The sequence below is a fragment of the Oratosquilla oratoria genome, chromosome 37, assembly GCF_046742065.1.
Source record: "Oratosquilla oratoria isolate Oo_2021 chromosome 37, ASM4674206v1, whole genome shotgun sequence".
NCBI classification, from domain to species: domain Eukaryota; kingdom Metazoa; phylum Arthropoda; class Malacostraca; order Stomatopoda; family Squillidae; genus Oratosquilla; species Oratosquilla oratoria.
Window position 1 is genome coordinate 5,745,931 of NC_134813.1, and position 18,661 is coordinate 5,764,591.

An 18,661-nucleotide genomic window follows, 5' to 3' on the forward strand; every position below is an offset into this window, starting at 1 on the left:
TATTGTCTAAATACAACGCATAGGTATGCATGTATCATGTTTATCTGTCTAATCTATGTTGTAACACTAGAATTACAGGTTGATAATATGCGTGCATACGTGTCAATTACATTCAGTGTGACTTCGCCACATGGGCAGTTGCGCAACTCGGCACGAGGCAATTGTTCTTTATTCTTATTTTTCTCAAGCTTAGGGATGAAAACTGGTATAGGAGGCAGAAAATTCTGAATAAGACGTTAATGATGACTCGCTGCAGTCCCATTAAGAATCATCTCTTTCGGTTTAGTCTGTCGTAAATGGCAGTGTCGTAGGATCACACGAGGAATTGTCATCCCAGACTTCGACAGGGTGACAATTCTTCGTTCGGGCTATCCTAGGGTGACAATTCTTCATGTGGGCCATCCTGTGTTTACGATTCTTCGGTTGTATAACTTGATGACAATTGGCATAACCCTCATTCAACCTAACCTATTCTTTATTCCACTGTTGTTATTCGGCGTACTGGGGTGACAATTCTTCAGGTGGGGTCTCATGAGGTGACGATTCTTCATGTGGGCGTTCTGGGGTGACAACTACTTACCACATTAAACTGTTTAGCAATTTACGTAGTGTAATACTTAGCCGAACCAGAATGGCGTGGTGGGGGATCAAACACAGCACACCCACTACACTACAAAGCAGAATACACGCCAAGAAACATCAAAACAACACCAAGAAGAGCGTCTCCACCGAAAATGAAAGGACCAATCAGGACCCAGGACAGTTTGCCTGGGTCCACACCAGCCTCCTTTATAAGGAGGGGGACCAAGCCGAAGCAGCAGTTCACTTCAGGATACGACATCTTCAAGCAGCTTTTCTCTACAAGCAGCTCTCCTCCACAAGCAGCTCTCCTCCACAAGCAGCTCTCCTCCAGAAGCAGCTCTCCTCCACAAGCGGCTCTCCTCCACAAGCGGCTCTCCTCCACAAGCAGCTCTCCTCCACAAGCAGCTCTCCTCCACAAGCAGCTCTCCTCCACAAGCAGCTCTCCTCCACAAGCAGCTCTCCTCCACAAGCAGCTCTCCTCCACAACCAGCTCTCCTCCACAACCAGCTCTCCTCCACAACCAGCTCTCCTCCACAAGCAGTACTCCTGTCCAAGCTTCAAGTTCTCCTCTACTCACAAGCTCATCCCTTTACGAGTTTAGAGTAAAATAAAAACCGAGTTCGTAGTGTTACCGTGAGTTTCATTTCCCTGGCTTGTCCGAACCATACCACAACAACTTCACAAAATTAAGATCAAGTATATCAGAAAATTAATTGAAATTTACTTGTCTGAAATCTGTTTTCCATTCCTGCCAAATGGAAAAAAAAATCGTTCAAGATTTTACCTGTTTAAAAAAAAAATTTGCCTTTTAAGATATTTAAGGGAATTTGTATTCTGAAATGATAACTTTGTGTAGACTCCTATATGTACCAGTAATACTGAAATTTAGGTCTGTACCATACGCTGGTATCTTTGTAAACATTAAATAAGAATCATTTATATTTTTTCATATTAATGAGTTATATGCATATATTATTAGTTCTTGTATCAATACAGAATATTTTGTTTCAAGTACGTATGTAGGATTCTTCAAAACTCGCGTCAATTAATTAATCGTGTGTCTAGCACAATAGAAAACGGTCGAGATGATCGCTCTGTATACCCTACATGTGGTAAATGAGTCTTATTACACAGCCAGACGTCGTTTGAAACTTGCTCGCCTGAGTTTGAGTGTACTATATATAGAAACATTTAACTTAACGTAAGTTTACAGCCGGCGAATAGGAATTATAATTAAAAGAAACCACCTCAATTCCTTCTTCAGGATAAAGTAGTGCAATAAAAGAAAATTAGAAATTAATGTAGTAAAAAAAAAAAAAAAAAAATAGAAACGGTTACCTGACAAAATCCCTGCAAGGCTCTCAGGACAGTGAGAGCTATGTAGCTGGTCTCTGCTGCTATTGGAGATAAAATGGCCGCTATCCCACCACTTAGAATTGATATTCCGAAAATCTTTTTTGGTCCGTACAGTTCTGCCAAACGGCCGCCTGGAACCTGAAATAACGACAGGAATAATAAAAACAAAAAACTTCTGCATCCACGTTATATATACACATTCTGATTATCCTTATTTCACTAGTTTTCGGGTCGGGTTTCCTTAAAGGACACACTGTCCTTGATTTTCCTAGTAGAAGTAAATGTTGAAATTTACCTGAAAAACGGCATAGCCCCAGTAGAATGATCCAAGTATTAATCCTTGGATGTGGTCGTCCCAGTCGAAGTTTCCCTGAAATTTTCAGAAGCGGAACTTTTTATTATCTTCATATTTCTTTAGAACTTTTTTTGTTGTTGTTGACCATATGTTCGAAAAACTAAGACAAATTTCAACTTACATATACTTCCGTCGGCTTAATATTGGTAACATTTCCAGTGACGACACTGTTATTAATACTATCTGAGGAGGGAGAGGTTAGTCAATTTATGGTTAAAATTCGACCGAAGTCTGTAGCTACATTGTGAATAAGAATTTTTATAACAGAGGGTGTGGTACTTGCCTCTCTCTCTCTCTCTCTCTCTCTCTCTCTCTCTCTCTCTCTCTCTCTCTCTCTCTCTCTCTTATTTCCCATCTATGTGGTATTTTATCTTTAATTCTGTATACGATAAAGGAGGCTGTATAGTACAATGAATATAACTTTTTAGAATTTATAACAAAATGAATAAATTCTATGACACGTGGCAACAGCGCTTTTTCCTCCCAATGTTGCCACGTTGAGGTGTCACAGGTGAGACATGCGGGATGGGGCGTAGGTAATCGTTGTTATGATCCTAAAAAGTGATGCTCGTTGTATTTTACGACTTCCTTTACTATATACAGAGTAAAAGAGAGAGAGAAAGACATGTACTAAGGTTGATTTGGCACGACGTATGGCAAACCCTAAACAGACTCCTTGCACAGCATAGACTATAGTTTCCGTGTAGGAATGTTTTGTAATTACCAGGTGACTCTCCAGTTTTACATTCCGAGGCGATGGCTTCGCTCTGGTTAGAAGACGCTGGACGAACCATAGCCACGATAATGATGGACAAGTTCACCCGACTTATGTAGAGGTTGATGAAGCCTAACATCGACAAGACCCCAAGGGATACTCGGGCTGGGATTTTCTCTGAAAATTAAGTTGGGAAATCGTTAGGATTATATTACAGCTCATTTTCTTTACTCTGTTTCAAAGAACAGCCGCATGGTATTAGTTTCCTGTTGATTTTATCTTTGTCTTGCAGGGGCTAATCTCATATCTACTTAGTGCGTTTTTTCCATTGCCTTTACAGTAATCACGATTTCCTGCCTTGTTTCCTGATAAACTTAATTTTCTTGTACATATATATTTATGAATACTGTGTGGTTGACTTTTGAATATTTTGTTTCTGCCAACTTTGTTCCTAATATTACAAGTTTTGATAAACTGTAATGTGTGCCCTTTAAAGTGTAACCACTTTGAAAATTAAAAGTGTCTAATTTTACCAGAATGTTTAGAGTACTTTCCATAGTCAATAAAATCAAAATAAATTACACATTTTGTTCATATTTTATCTATTGTACTTTGAAATTACTTATCCTATCCCCAAAATGTCGTCTGCTTCAGCCATTCTCGTAAAACCTACCCGTGGAACCATCTACTACGGAGTGACGTCATGAGTTGTGTTCACTCTTCATGCTATATATATATATATATATATATATATATATATATATATATACATTATGATCATGTCGAGTGTTTCAGGCTATTTGATATCAAATTAGATATGGAAATTAAAAGAACTACCGAGGAGTATACCTGATTGGGAAGAAAAGAGCCGGATGATAATATATTAATATCATATAGAACTCAGAAAGAAAAGCTGGAGAAGAAAGCTTACGATAATGACCCAGCAACAACTTCACGTACATAAGATATACGTGGAGCTAAATGATGGAACTAGATTATCTTACAATAATACTGAAAGACCTTTTTTAAAGGATATGCAAAACGAATTATAAGGTATATATATATATATTATGAAATATATCAGATTAATATGCTTAGAAAAACAAACCCAGGAGAATTAATAAGTGAGAAAGAAATTACATAGAATAAATATAACAAAAGGGAAAAAAGAAAACAAGACAGAGGAGTAAAACAAAATACATAAGACCATATTCTCAGACAGGCAGACACAAACAATTTGAATTTTATTTTTTTAAACTGCAGATCCCTTTTTCTGAATTCAGAGAAGCAATACTGACTAAACGATTTCTGAAACAGCCATTTTCTTTTATTAGACCTAAACTGGAACTTTATTTCAATTCTATATGTTTATTATTATCACAGTTCAGTAGTTGGCTAAATAAGGACGTGCAGTATAAAAATAAATACAAAAAACACCTGTCATTTGCTGGGACGGACTGGCATGTTCTAAGCGATACTTGCTGTGAAGCTATCGTTTATTATACAGTGTGTAAACAATCTAAAACAGTCTCTTAAGTAAGCAAAGAATATTTATCTTTATCTAGTAGTAACAAATCACCGTAATTAATCTTTCTACTGGCACACTTGGGCCGAGATGAAGAAATGACTTTATTACAAATACTGTGGTAACCAGGACGCGCAATGTGAACGTGATGGCACATTGCAAGAACATTGAATACGTCATATATACCACCCTTGCATTTTTGAGTGACCGAAGACATCATTGCAGAACCAACATATACACAACGGTATGTATCAGTGATACACTAATATGAAAACCTCTTCAGATATCCCAGCTCAAATTGACAGTTCATAACTATGCTGTGTATCCGCCGCACATCTTGGCTGTAGCAAAGATATTTAAGGAATCGAAATTACTCTCAAAAGACGATGAAAAACTCTAAATTTTGCTGAAGAAATTGTCAGTTTCGCTACGGGACGCTTGGATTGATAAACACCATGACGTCACCGGAACTAAAACCAAGAGAGGGCGCTGAAAGCTGTGATTTAAAATGGCAATCAGCAGACGACAAACATTTTCGTTGAAAATGCCTCAAATAATAATTCTGAGGTAAGATATTAGTTTTAAACAAATAGATAAAATTACAAAGGAGAAAATGCAAAGTTGTGCCTGGGCCTGGTGATCACCTTTTAATAAATCTATGCTCATTTTCGTCCTCAGGATTATCATTAGTGGAAGCTTCTTCAATTAAATGCAGCTTCAGAACACTTTTAAAATAGATACATGCTAAAACGGTGCTTTAGATATTCTTCTCTAACTCTAGATATAATATAGACAGATATAATCATTCTTCTTCTTTTTTGTATTAATCTCCCATTCTCACAAGAAATCAATTAGAAAATGCGCTGGAGTGTTTAATGTTTGACAAAGTTATTGTATGCCAATCAGGAAAGCTGCTTACTACAATTTGCTACAGATTGTAACCCTCATTAACCATCACCAACCATGCACGTGATCCACACACATGTGAGATGGTACTCGTCTTTAGCAAGACCCCAATCTAGTAGACCTCACAAATTCCTCAATCACAAAACAATTTGACTCAATAATGCTACGTAAGACAAACATGACGCCCCCGCAGCATCACCAACACGAGATGCCTAATGTCAGATCCATTGATCCGTTTCTCATACCTACCCCAATTACATTACCGTAAATTCAATATATACGCCATATCTTGCCACATCCACCAATCATATAACTAAACCCCATACAAAGGAACTACCATATATATATATATATATATGTGTGTGTGTGTGTGTGTGTGGATGAAGGTGAAACTGGGAAGGGAGTTGTGGGTTTTTGTAAGTGCGTATGAGCCCGGTAGTGAAAAGAGCGTAGAGGAAAGGGAGGCTTTTTGGGTAGATATAAATGAGTGCATAGAAGGATTAGGGAGCAATGTCAATGTAGTTGTATTGGGAGACCTTAATGCTAAGATAGGAAACGAACCAATAGATGGAGTGATTGGGAAGTATGGAGTTCCAGGTAAAAATCGTAGTGGAGAATTGATGGTGGAGATGTGTCTTCAAAGAGAGTTGATGATACCAAATACAGTGTTTAGGAAGAAAGTCAAGCATAAATACACATGGAAGAGAAAGGTGGATGGAAGGGTGGTAGATAGAGTGTTAATGGACTAAATAGTGGTGACCAGGAGTATGGTAGGAAGAGTTAAGGATGTACATGTTCTGAGGGGAGAGAGTGGGGGAATATCAGATCATTTTCTTGTGGAAGGTAAATTGAGAGTGAAAAATAGGTGGAGAAAGAGGAAAAGGACAGAAGGCAGGGAGGTACTTAGAGTGAACTGCTTAAATGAGAAAGAAAAGGAGAAGGAGTATAAGAAGAAACTGAAGGAGGAGTGGGAGGGAGTGAAGGATAGAGTAGAGCTAGGAGTGGAGGAGGAATGGGGATGGTTCAAGGAGGGAGTCACAAAGTGTGCAAAGATGGTGTGTGGAACAAGGAGGGTGGGAGGAAATAGAAGGAATGGTAGTGAGTGGTGGGATGAGAAAGCAAATAAGGGTGTAGAAGAGAAGAAGCAGGCATTCATAGATTGGCTACAAATTAGGACGAGGTAATCGTATGAGAGGTACAAAAGAGAAGGGAAGTTAAGCATAAGATAAAGGAAGCAAAGAGGAGAGCAGATGTGAAGTGGGGTAAGAATATAAAAAAAAATAAAGTAATAAAAAGATGTTTTGAGAAGAAATTAAAAAAGGAAAAGGAGGCGAATCAAGTAGAGAAGAAAAGGTAAAAGGTGCAGATGGAGGGATGTTAATGGAAGAGAAGGCAGTGAGAGGAAAGTGGGCAGAGTATTTTAGGGGGTTGCTAAATGTGAAGGAGGATAGGGAGGGAAAGGTAGTTGCAGTGGGAAGCGCTAAGAAAATGAGAGTGATGAGTGAGGAAAATGGAGGAGAAATATGGAAAGATGAAGTGAAAGCAGAGCTTAAGATGATGAAACCAGGTAAGGCACCTGGGTTGGATGGATGCCATGCAGAATGTCTGAAGAAAGGAGGTACAGTGATGGTGGACTGGCTGGGGAGGTTACTAGTGTGAAATTCTATTAACCTGCACCTCTGCTCAATCTGGTGGGAGCTGTCCCAGGGAACACCGGTACACTATTTAATTGATTCCTTTAGTTGATATTGTATAACCCTGGAGACGAACCCCGGACAGGGTTCGAAACGTTGGTGATAAATTCTGTTACTCTTAGTCCAGTGTTTAAAATTTTCCGATAATATATATATATATATATATATATATATATATATATATATGTGTGTGTGTGTGTGTGTGTGTGTGTGTATTTAATGACTAGCACATTTCCCATACAGCAACCTACACTATCATGCTTACTGAAGCACTTTACTTTATTAACTAACGGCTGCGCCCGTTTTACATAGGACTGCCGAGGTCAAAATCCTGGCAATAGCCCTTTCTAGGTCAAGGACTTAATCAGTAGAGGCAGGACGACCCTCTCCCTGATCTCTCTTTGTAGATATCTTTGTACCTACAAATAAAACAAAGACAAACGCCCCTCGTTTCAAAGAATCCATCCTTAGAAACTCTGCCCATATGTAGCCACCTTCTACACTGTTAGTGTGTTATTGTTTTCCCTAATTTTGTCGTATGGTATGGTCTGCCACAAACTTTGTTGTTTTTGTGTAGTTTGAAGGATTGATCATTGTCAGGACAGGTCATAGATTACCTTCTTGTATCTATTACTGGATGGTTCTTGGTTATTCAGTGCAAGATCTAATAATTACTGTACCTTATGTGAAAAAAACTAGTTTCTACTTACCGATCCATCCACTAATCGTCATTTTCACGGAATCTGTAAGAAAAAAAATACTGACTCACATTTTTATTACAACTTGTGTTGGGATACGTTGTTATACGTATTGTCAAGTCAATACAGTGGTGAAAAGAATGCATCGTCACATCCATATTTGGAATCTAAAATACGAAAGTTTCCAATATTTTGAACGAAAAGTTAAGAATAAGAATATGAGAATGAATGAGATTACAAGATACCATAAGGCCCCACACTAAGCATTTCCATGTCTCTTACCATTCACCATTATCAACAAAATTATCTAATCTTCTCTTAAAATAAAAAAAGTTAATATTTCTGAGTAACATAAGCACCATCTTAATCTGGTGCTTCAGTTCAAGGACAGGAAGTCCGCCTTTGTTCTGCGCTGCTTCGCCTGTGTCGCCTATGTTGCCTATGTCACTTGTGTCGCCTTGTCTCAGTTGCTTAGGCGTAGTCTGGCCTATTTTTGGAAGAGGTTTTCATTCCGAATATTGAATATTTCGAATTTTAGATTCCCAACAGAGATACCTGTAAGATTGCATTATTCGTGTACATAATGTTTGTATATAGTTGTTTATATAAAGATGTTTATATACCATATGATGTATGGAAAAACTATATTCATGGTAATGGTCTAAGGTTCTTTTAACATCCACTATGATGACATGAAAATGTTTACATCATTAGATAAAGATGAAAAATGAGGCCCAACATGATAGAAATTACGTTATAAGAAACCAAGAAGTATAAAGCTATATGGACAAATAGAAAACAATGATAAAACTATAAGTAGAACAAAAAAATGAAAGACCTAAGAGTGGTCATGGACAATTAATTTTTCACATGACAAGTACGTGAGGAAGAATACCAGTATTACTTTATAAGGAATAAAAAAGTATAAAACTAAATGCGCAAGTAGAAAGGATGATAAAACACAAAAATAGAAGACCTGGAAGTGGTTTTGGATGATTATTAGTTTTTTTACCTGACAAGCACACTAGCAAGACTGTCAAGAACTGAATGCTGCCAAACTAAATGGCCTTTGACTCCATGGATATAGATCAGATCCGCCCTAGATCAGAGTATGCAGAAGCGGTGTAGATCCGACACAAAACGAAAGATACTGCATAAGGTCGAGAGAACATTCTGTACAGGACAGCAACCAAGTTGGTCCCCAGCTCATCAAATAAACAAAACAAGGGAAGATTATAAATACTGTAACTTTCACCAGCGGTCGTCTACAGAAATTATTGGAGGGAGGGATGGGGAGCAGATTTTTTGTAGGATGGGGCAAAATGGTATAGGGTTATATGTCATATCAAGATACACATTTCAAATTGGCCGCATAGGTATATATTTATATTATATACATGAATTAATAATTGACATTCATCAATCATACACTGATATACTATCACTTAAAGGTTTAATAAAAATATACTTGACGACCAGGAATTTTTCAAACACACCATCGACTTCTTGGGGGGGGGTGACAATTGCCCCCCTTTCCCCCCTCCTCCGGACGCTCATGGAAAACATTGTTAAGGAGATATGACAAGAACTGAAAATTGTGAACGGTGATTTAAAATAGAAAAAGAAAAAATCATGTGCATGGGAAAATAATAATAATAAAAACTTTTTAGATATGTCGAGAATTAGTCACAGTCGAAGCACCTAACATGATTTATGCCCATACGGATAGAATCGCAGATAAATCCAAAGCCTATAAAATGAGAGAAAAATTGAATAATGGTTTCAAAACATGATGCAACAGACACAGTGGATATGCGAATATCGTACTTGAAATGTATAACGTTGAATTACACAGCATGACCCAACATACTAAAAATAAGGAAAAACCCAATCCATTATTTTCGAGGAAAATGAAGTTTAATGACTCCCATTCTTAGAGTCAAAGTCAAGAACGAGTGATGAATGTCTCTCCGTTCTTTGTGTGCTTAGTGTCCCTAACGACCCCAATTCCTGTCCCAACAACAGTACTAGTAATAACAAAGAAATCTGAGTAATAGAATAATTACGGTAATAAACAGTTGATAAATGTACATGGTATTTTATTAATTTTGGATTTCCCATGCAATTTTATTCGTTTTCTATTTTCCTTGCATTTTTTTCCATAAATTCCGGGGAGGGGTGCCCATGACTTTCACCATTAAGTGAAAGAAGAGGAAAAGCTGACATGAAAGTGTTCAGATCTGGCTTGGAATGGAAGATGAGCAAGAAATTTATACTACTTAAACACCTTTCACATCAAGAGGGCTTCACCTCAATTTTACGTATTCTCTATAGGCCCTCAACCTATTAAGAATTCGACAAATATTCAGGTTGTGCCCGTCCATTCGGCATGCAGAGGGCAGACTTAGTACCCGTGCTAGGAAAACATAAAATCCTCCTTCCAGTCTCATCTATTTGAGTCCCCTGATTACTCCTGTCCACATCAGCTAAACCTTAGTTATACTGTTAAAAAAAAAAAAAAAAAAAAAAACACAAGCAGGAGTTTCTGTTTAATTTATTCTATCATTAGCTTACCATCGACACATACTCGGATGTAATGATAGAGGAGGACAAAATATCACAGTAGGATATAATGTCAGTGGAGGACAGAATATAATTTTAGGAAGTGATGCCGGACAGAATGACGATTGGCCGGTGTAGGACGCGGTGGCGGAGGGGTGTGTGTGGGGGGGGTGTTACATGATAGATCGGATGACCGTGAGGGACCAGATGTCCGTGATGTCGCAAATGTCCATGAGGCACTGAATATCAGCGAAGGATCAATTGTCAATATAGAGTTAGGTGTCAATAAACAACAAAATTATAATGGAAAGTATGATGTTCAAACTCAAAACGAGTCAAAAAGAACAAATTCCAAGAAATCCAGGAGTATTTCAAAAGCGAAAATTTCGATATGCTAGGAATAACCGAGGCATGGTTATATCATACAGAGTAATGTCGCAGCACATTGGTAAAATTACATTAATGACCCACTTTCGGAGTAGAATAGGTGAAAGTAAAAAGATCCGTATATTTCGATCACTATCTGTGATCCTCGTCAGCAGATGAGCTGAAGAGGATCACAGATAGTGGATCATAGATAGTGATCGAAGTATACGAATCTTTTTACTTTCACCTATTCTTCTCCGAAAGGTGGTCATTAGTATACATGGTTAAATGGTGGAGAGTTTGAAGCTGAATTTAATATTGCGGGATTTAAACACTTTCATCAGGATAAAAACCACAAGAAAAATGGGATGGTCTGTTCTACGTTAAAAGCAATGCCCATGCCTGTGTTTTAGAGAAAGTGAAACAGGATGTATATGAGTTTGTGGGTAGAATTAACCCAAACAAATGGACAATAAAAAGAATGTAGGTGTAATATAAAGGCAAAAGATATTATCATTAGCAGACGACAAAAAATTGTTTCAAGAACTGTCTAGTTTCTGCAACCGGGACTTATTGATAATGGGTGATTTCAATTTTACTGACATTGGTTGGATGACCCTTGAACATTGCCATATAGGTAGTTGCTTGATGTTTTTTCTCGTTGACAGTTACTTAGTTCAGCATGTAAAAGAGCCCACAAAACATGAAAATTTACTCGATCTATTGATCACTAGTCGCGAAAGCATGATAACCGATGTAGACGCTGGTGAAACTATTGCAAGTAGTGATCACAACTCAGATTCAAACTGCTAAAAAATTTAAAATAGATACTTGTGTATCTAAAATACCCGATTTCAGTAAAGTTCAGTTCATAGGACTACGCCAGGAGCTTCAACTTACAGACTGGGAGGCAAAATTAAGCAAAACAAAAAAAACCTGTAGATCAGATGTGGGAAATATTTCAAAATACGCTTACTAAGATAATTCATACTTACTTCCCGTTCAAGGACAGACGCTCCCCCAAATCAGGCTCACCCAAAATGGCTTGACAAGGAAACTGATAAAAGTATGGCTAAAAAGAGACCGACTTATAAAAAATACAAGTGCTCGTGTGCACCTAATGAGTATCAAAGTTTTGTAATAGTACAAAGATTTAACAAAGACAATAAAAAAAAAAAACGAAAACGACAATACGAAATGAATATCGCTGGTAAATCCAAAGAGAATCCCAAAGAATTCTATAGTTACATTAGAGATAAAAAAGTTATTAGGAATCACATCGGCCCACTCGATATTCGTAAACGAAACACCACCAAAGTGAACTCCAAACTGAAACCTGTGAAAACTATATGGGTGAACTTACTACGGTAAATATAACAAAAGAAAAATTAAAAGTTGTATAGAAAAACTCAACGTTAATAAAACGGTTGACAACCAAGAATCTTGAAGGAAATGAACAATGAGATTGTTGTTCCATTAGAAATTAAAATGTACCAAGAGAATGGAAGCTAGCTAACGTTATTCAAGTATTCAAAAAAGGTGACAAAAAGAAACCAAATAACTTCGGGCCTATAAGCTTGACTTCAATCGAAGGAAAAATTATGGAATCTACTATCTGAGATGCTATCGAACATAATCTAGAAAGCAACTGTCTGATAAATGATAGCCAGCATGGATTCAGATGGAAACGTTCTTGCGTGACTAACTTACTCGAATTCTACTACACATGCATCTCGAATTATGACAAAAGAAACAATATAGATTTAATATATCTAGACTTTGCAAAAGCTTTTGTTACCGTCCCCCACGAAAGGTTACTTACTAAATTAGCTTCACACGGAATAAGTGGTAGCCTATTAAGTTGGACAAGTAATTCGTTGAATGATCGAAAACAGAGAGTTTTTCTAAATGGCAAAAATTCTAGGTGGAAACTGTTGCAAGTGGAGTTCCTCAGGGTTCCGTTCTTGGGCCACTTTTATTCATAGTATATATAAATTATATAGAGCACGGACTGGAATCTGTCTCCAAATTTGCCGATGATACAAAAATGTGCAGAACGGCAAATGATCACTTAAACCAGTTAGATATTCAAAAAGATTTTGATAAACTACAATAATGGTCTGAAAAATGGCTAATGAAATTTAGCATAAGTAAGTGCAAAGTTATGCACATAGGTAAAAATAACAGTAAGTATGATTATAAGTTATTTGGAAATTCGTTAACAAAAGTGGATAGTAAAAAGGATCTCGGCGTAATTATCAGTAACAATCTAAAATCATCCAAGCAGTGCAAATAAGATTCTAGGACTGATTGCGAGATCTTTTGACTTCAAAAGTCCATCTCTCATTAACAAGCTATAAATCGTTAGTTCGTTCACATTTGGAATATGCTGTTTCTATATGGTCACAGAATCTCATTAAAGACATTGACTGATTGTAAAAAGTACAACGGCGAGCCACAAAACTGATTCCAAATATCTAAAATAAATCTTACGAAAAGCGACAAGGTGACAGGTCTTTAAGATTTTAAAGGGAATTGACAACATCAAAAGTGACAAAAACTTTACACTGAAATAATGGTCTCAAACTGTCAGGAAATAGATTTAATTTGGAAGTGGGTAGAAACAACTTCGCCAACCGTGAAGTTAATGAATGGAATAAACTTCCTGCAGAGGCAGTGCAATGTCGTTCAGTTCGAATCTTTAAGATTCGTTTAGATAAACACCTAATCAAGATGCTGTAATGCCTGCCATTTATTTTATGTTATTTATTCATTTGTTTGTTATTATTTGTCTGTTTATTATTTCCTTGATTATTATTTATCTGTCACTTTATTGTTATTTACTATTTATGTTTGTTTATTATTTAACTTTAACTATTTATTTAGTTACTTATTTTATTATTATCATTTATATTATCATATTTTCTATCTATTTGTTCATTCATTTACTTATTTATCATTATTATCATTTTGTTATTGCATCCGAACTAGTTATGGTCCAAAAGGTCTCCTGTCGAGACCTTTGTGTTCCTTTGTGCAGACGACAACTGCTCAAACCGCAACAGTATCCCTCACAAACACACTGTCCCGGTCTCTCGTCCCTTTTCACTTCAGTATTTATCGCTAAAACGTGCTTTTCTCTTCACTTTTTACCTTATACCCAAGTCCTCTTCCTCATTCTTCATCATCAGGTCTGGCGTGCGCAGCATCCGGATTAATTTCATCCTCCGTTTCCACAACCTGTTGATCTACGAGATCCACTCGATGCGTATCTGAATGACCTTCCTCCTCAAATTTGTGTCATTTTACGAAGGATTACAAAAGAGGGGGCATGTCGACAGGAGACCTTTTGGTCCATAACTAGGTCGTATGCAAAAAGACAAAATTCGAATGACTATATACCGTTCGCTGTAGCACCGTTTTGGAAGATCACTGGTCTACAAGTTAATGTGTATAAAAACTGGCAGTTGTTGACTTGTTTATCAAACATCATGGGAAGTCGGAGCCTTTATCAGTTCGATGTTCCGTGACTTTGTCATCTAACTGATGAAACTCTGGTTAGCGAAACGACGATGTTTCATATGACAGATCTATAAATTAATCATGGAGAAAACATTTTGTCTACTAATCAATCAAATAGCTATTCCGGAGAATATTTCTATGCGGCCGTGACCGTTGACATCACTCGCGTATCGCTTATGTATTGTAATAGGGATATCGTAAGGTGAAATTATCATGGCGACCTTACCGGCGGGAGACGAACAGAGCAGAGATGTAGGTGTGTGTTTGGTTCTTGACGCACTACTCTTGTCACTGCGCTCGCCGAGTGCCCAATATCTTGTTATGACGTCATTGTGACGTTGAAGTCCCTTAGTGAGGTCAGTGTGACGTCCCCTCCCATAACCAATCCCATGCGCGTGCGCACGTCAGAAAGGATGGGGGGTACTCAAAGATAATAAAACAAAAGTGAACTAGTCTGTAACGACAACAATTCAATCTGAAGGTTATTCTTTCACTTTTTTTTTTCTTCTCCATCCCGCTCAGATTTTCTTGTCTTTCTTCCTGTTGGCCACCCAATTCTCTGCCTGTTCTTATTGTTCTGACTCCTCCTCCTCTTCCCTTCCTCATCATCATCCAATTGAATACATTGGGTTACAATGAAAGAGTCCTTCGACAAACTGTTTGGTCTATAAGGAAGCTGAATGGAGAATAGATAAACAAATAAACGAATAAGTGGTTAACTAATGGACGAATACATAGATAAATTAGTTAATCAGTTAACTGAAAGACATTACAACGTGTCTTTTCAACCAAGTCGACTATACAACGTTTTCTGCAGAAAGTTTGTCTCACTTCATGACTACAATGGACAAACTTGTATGTATTTACTTCTAGGGTAAGTCTGTCTTGGTAACTCTAACTCGAAGCTTTATTTTCGTCTGTTTGTATTTAGTGTGAAAAACATTTCCAGTTCTGATGCCATTGATTATTTTTATTTTATTTTTTTAAATTGAGTCCATCAAACATTCAACCCCCTCTCCACACACACGCACCCAAAGTCTCCACTTTTGTAAGAGATCTGATATCAATTGAGCTGTCCATCTTTGTACTTCACCTAGTTTGACATTTTTAATGAGAGTAAATCGGGTCCTACGCAATCAATATTAATGCGCAATATTCCGTATTGTACAATAATAAGTTCCAGAGACCACGAACCATTCCTACACCGTCAATAATATTGCACAATACGGAATATTGCGCAATAATATTGATCGTTTAGGGGTCTTATTGCACTGTATTTGTACCCCTAGAGAATATAAAACCTTAAATCTAAGTTGACACCATCCTAAATTTACCTGGAGACTGGCAAATATGCATTTTGTATATATTTTTCTACATACATCATTTTGCTTCGGTAACTTAATAAGTCTAGTAGTGTCTTAGATAAGAGTCTTATAGCTTATTCATGTATACCTCTTCTATGAAGGTTATTCTTTTATTAAGGGGACATGGGAAATTTTTGTGAGGTCACAACGAGTAGGGGGTACTGAAAAAATAAAATATGGCTGGACTATATGGAAATGGCATATTGCGTATGTGAAAGGGACTAATGAACTACATTGTTAGACTTCGATGTAAAAAAAAAAAATCGCGCTGATGGTTGTAAAGTCTCCTTTTTTCTGGTGTTTTGATGCTCGTTCTAAGCTCATTAATTGTCGGAAGTACTTTACTCTGTTCCGTTAGACGTTTGCCTGTCTGTAACGTTATCAGTTTTGATCATGGTATACCTTATCAACATTATCTAAAGGACAAACCCGACCAATTGTCATGTTGATAGCTTAAACAAAATGAAAGTTATATAACGTATAATGACGTCAAATACAACCTTGAATTTGGTATTTAACATGGGAGTCAGTTAAGTTGGTTATGGCGGTCCATCGCTGCCGATGACGACGCTGTTCTGCATTCGTTTTGTGAAGATGATGAATTTTAACGATTGTGTCGTCCATGCCATCGTAAGTGGCTGTTGAGTCCAACACGGGAGCCGCAAATTTTATCGCATTTGGGGCAAAGGTGTTCTTCGCGAGGAGTTGGTTGGACTCCAGCCATACGTTGGTGACGTTTGGAGCGGTTTTCGGCTCTCTTTCGTGAAGTTTCGATTGCAAGTCTGTTAGTACCGCTCGTACATACTGTCCTCCAAGTCTGTCTGTCTACTGCTAGTGTCTCGAGTTCGTTTGGATTTATATTGCAATTTTTGAGTAGGTCTTTACAGTGATCTTTGTGTCGCTTCTTGGGGCCTCCCAAGCTTCTGCTTCCTGAGGACGGCTGACCATACATTCATCTTCGAAGCCGATGTTCGGGCATTCTGATAGTATGCCCCACCCAGCGGAGATGGCGTTGCGTCAGGAGGGTTTCAATGCTGCAGGTTTGAGTTCGGTGTCATTCTGTCCTTCCATGATATACCTAGTATCCGTTGGAGACACCTGGTGTGAAAATTCCCCAGGGTGCGGACATGGCGTCTATACGTGAAATGTTCTACTGTTTTAACGGGTTCTCCATTGACGAGAAAAAGGTGAGGTGTTTCAGGTGGAAGTATAGTTTGAACAAGTATTTCTTTTTTTAAGGAATTGACTCTGAGACCCATGGCAGCATAAGTGGAGGAAAAGACATCAAGGATATTCTGCAGATCTTCGGCGTCATGCGCAACAATGGCAGAGTCATCAGCATATTGCAGTTCTATTATCTGCGTGGAAGAGACTTTAGTTCTGGCGTGCAGGCGTCGGTTGTTAAACAGGCTGCCATCTAGCCGGTGTTGAATACTTATGCCAGCATCTCTTCCCAGGGCGGCATGAGTGAGCTTTATTAGGGTAATAAAAAGATGTTAAAAAGAGTGGGTGCAATGACACAGCCCTGCTTAACTCCGACCTTTACTTCAAACGGTTCTGAGAGTGCACCGCGTACTTGAATCCATGCTTGCATCTTTCATGCAGGCCTTTGAGCGCAGAGAGAAAATTGGGAGGGACTCCCATCTTTTCGAGAAGCAACCATAAAAGGGGGTGGTTTACTGTGTCGAAAGCCTTCGTAAGATCGATGAAGGCGATAAGAAAATCTTTCTTTTGTCAAACAGAACACCATGTCTGTGGTGCTACGATGTTTACGGAAGCCACATTGGCTCTCTGGGAAGTTTGTCTCGGTTATCTTATCCGTAAGCTGAGAAAGCAGGATCTTAGCAACACTTTTATCGGCCACCGCTAGGAGTGATATGCCCCTGCTGTTGCCACAGTTGGCCCTATCTCCCTTCTTCTTATAGAAGATGATCATATAAGCATATTTCAATTTGTAAGGTACCTCCCCAGTTGTCTAGACCTTGCTGACAAGTTTGTGGAGATTAACTTTTAGTAGATAGCCTCCTTGTTTAAAGAGCTCTGCTGGGAACCCATCTGGCCCTAGGCTTTTGTTATTTCTTATCTCGCTGATAGTTCTTAGAACTTCTCCCATTTCTGGTGGATTGTCTAGAGAGACCATGGTGGGAAGATTGGGTAGGCTGTCAAATATGCTAGGTATGATGGGATTTATTTAATTAAAAAGGGTATTAAAATGTTCAGCCCATCTGGAGGTAATTTGCTCGTTGCTTTCCAGCAGTGTGGTTCCATCTGCTGCTTTGACTGGATGGTTGCTATGCCTTTTTGGACCATAATTGTAAAAAGCACTGTAAAAGCATTGCAAAAGCCGTGTGAGTTGTTGCTGTCAGCATATTGTTGCAGTTCTCTTATCCTGGCTTTCCACCATCCGTTTTCTATTTGTCTCAGTTTTGGACTCGGGGTTGTTTAGATGGGCATCATGAGCTTTCTTTTTTACCCTCTAATAGCTGGCGAATGAGAGAGGAATTTTGGTCATACCAGTCTTGATGGTGTTTTCGTTTGAATCTGAGAATGTCCACTACTCAATATATTTTCTCGTCATCGCTCTATTTGCTCCTGTAGAACAGTAAAAAGATATATCCAATTAACATTTAATTATTTTAACGTGCCATGTATCACATATGCTCTTTAACACTGCTCTCGTTCCTCATTAGGAGTATCTCTCCTCGTCTCACCATCTTCCACTCTTTTTTTCTCCTTTCCCTCCCTCCTCCTTCTCTTTCTTCTGCCTCTCTTTCCCCTTATTTTTGCCTTTCCTCATATACCTCCGTCCACACTCCATTTTCTGTTTCCTCCTCCATCTTCTCTCTCACCACCCTCCCTCTGTCTACCTTTAGAGCACGGGTTATGCGTCGTAGTTTAGATTATAATCTTCACTCACGGAAGAATGCCGATAAAGTTTTCTCTACTGCCCCACATCTTTGCTAATCTCTTTAAATATCCTTTAACACTTTTATGACTCCACTTAATATTATTATAA

The 18,661-nt window shown here is 38.1% G+C and overlaps 1 protein-coding gene across 3 annotated transcripts in view; it reads right to left on the reverse strand.

Moving 5' to 3' along the window:
* Positions 1 to 14,602, reverse strand: part of LOC143019511 (sialin-like) — a 37,335-nt gene extending 22,733 nt beyond the window's left edge. Inside the window, exons 1-6 of one of the 3 annotated variants that reach the window (XM_076175190.1) lie at positions 14,508 to 14,602; positions 7,844 to 7,876; positions 3,018 to 3,185; positions 2,415 to 2,476; positions 2,234 to 2,308; positions 1,921 to 2,076 (exon numbers count right to left, since the gene is read on the reverse strand). In XM_076175190.1, the coding sequence (XP_076031305.1) occupies positions 1,921 to 2,076; positions 2,234 to 2,308; positions 2,415 to 2,476; positions 3,018 to 3,185; positions 7,844 to 7,865 (483 nt within the window). In that variant the 5' untranslated portion in view covers positions 7,866 to 7,876; positions 14,508 to 14,602. Of the gene's footprint in view, positions 1 to 1,920; positions 2,077 to 2,233; positions 2,309 to 2,414; positions 2,477 to 3,017; positions 3,186 to 7,843; positions 7,877 to 11,754; positions 11,775 to 13,912; positions 13,931 to 14,507 lie in introns of those variants that run through there. The other 2 variants (XM_076175191.1, XM_076175192.1) reach the window with 2 other exon arrangements.
* Between the last annotated feature and the right edge of the window lie 4,059 nt (positions 14,603 to 18,661).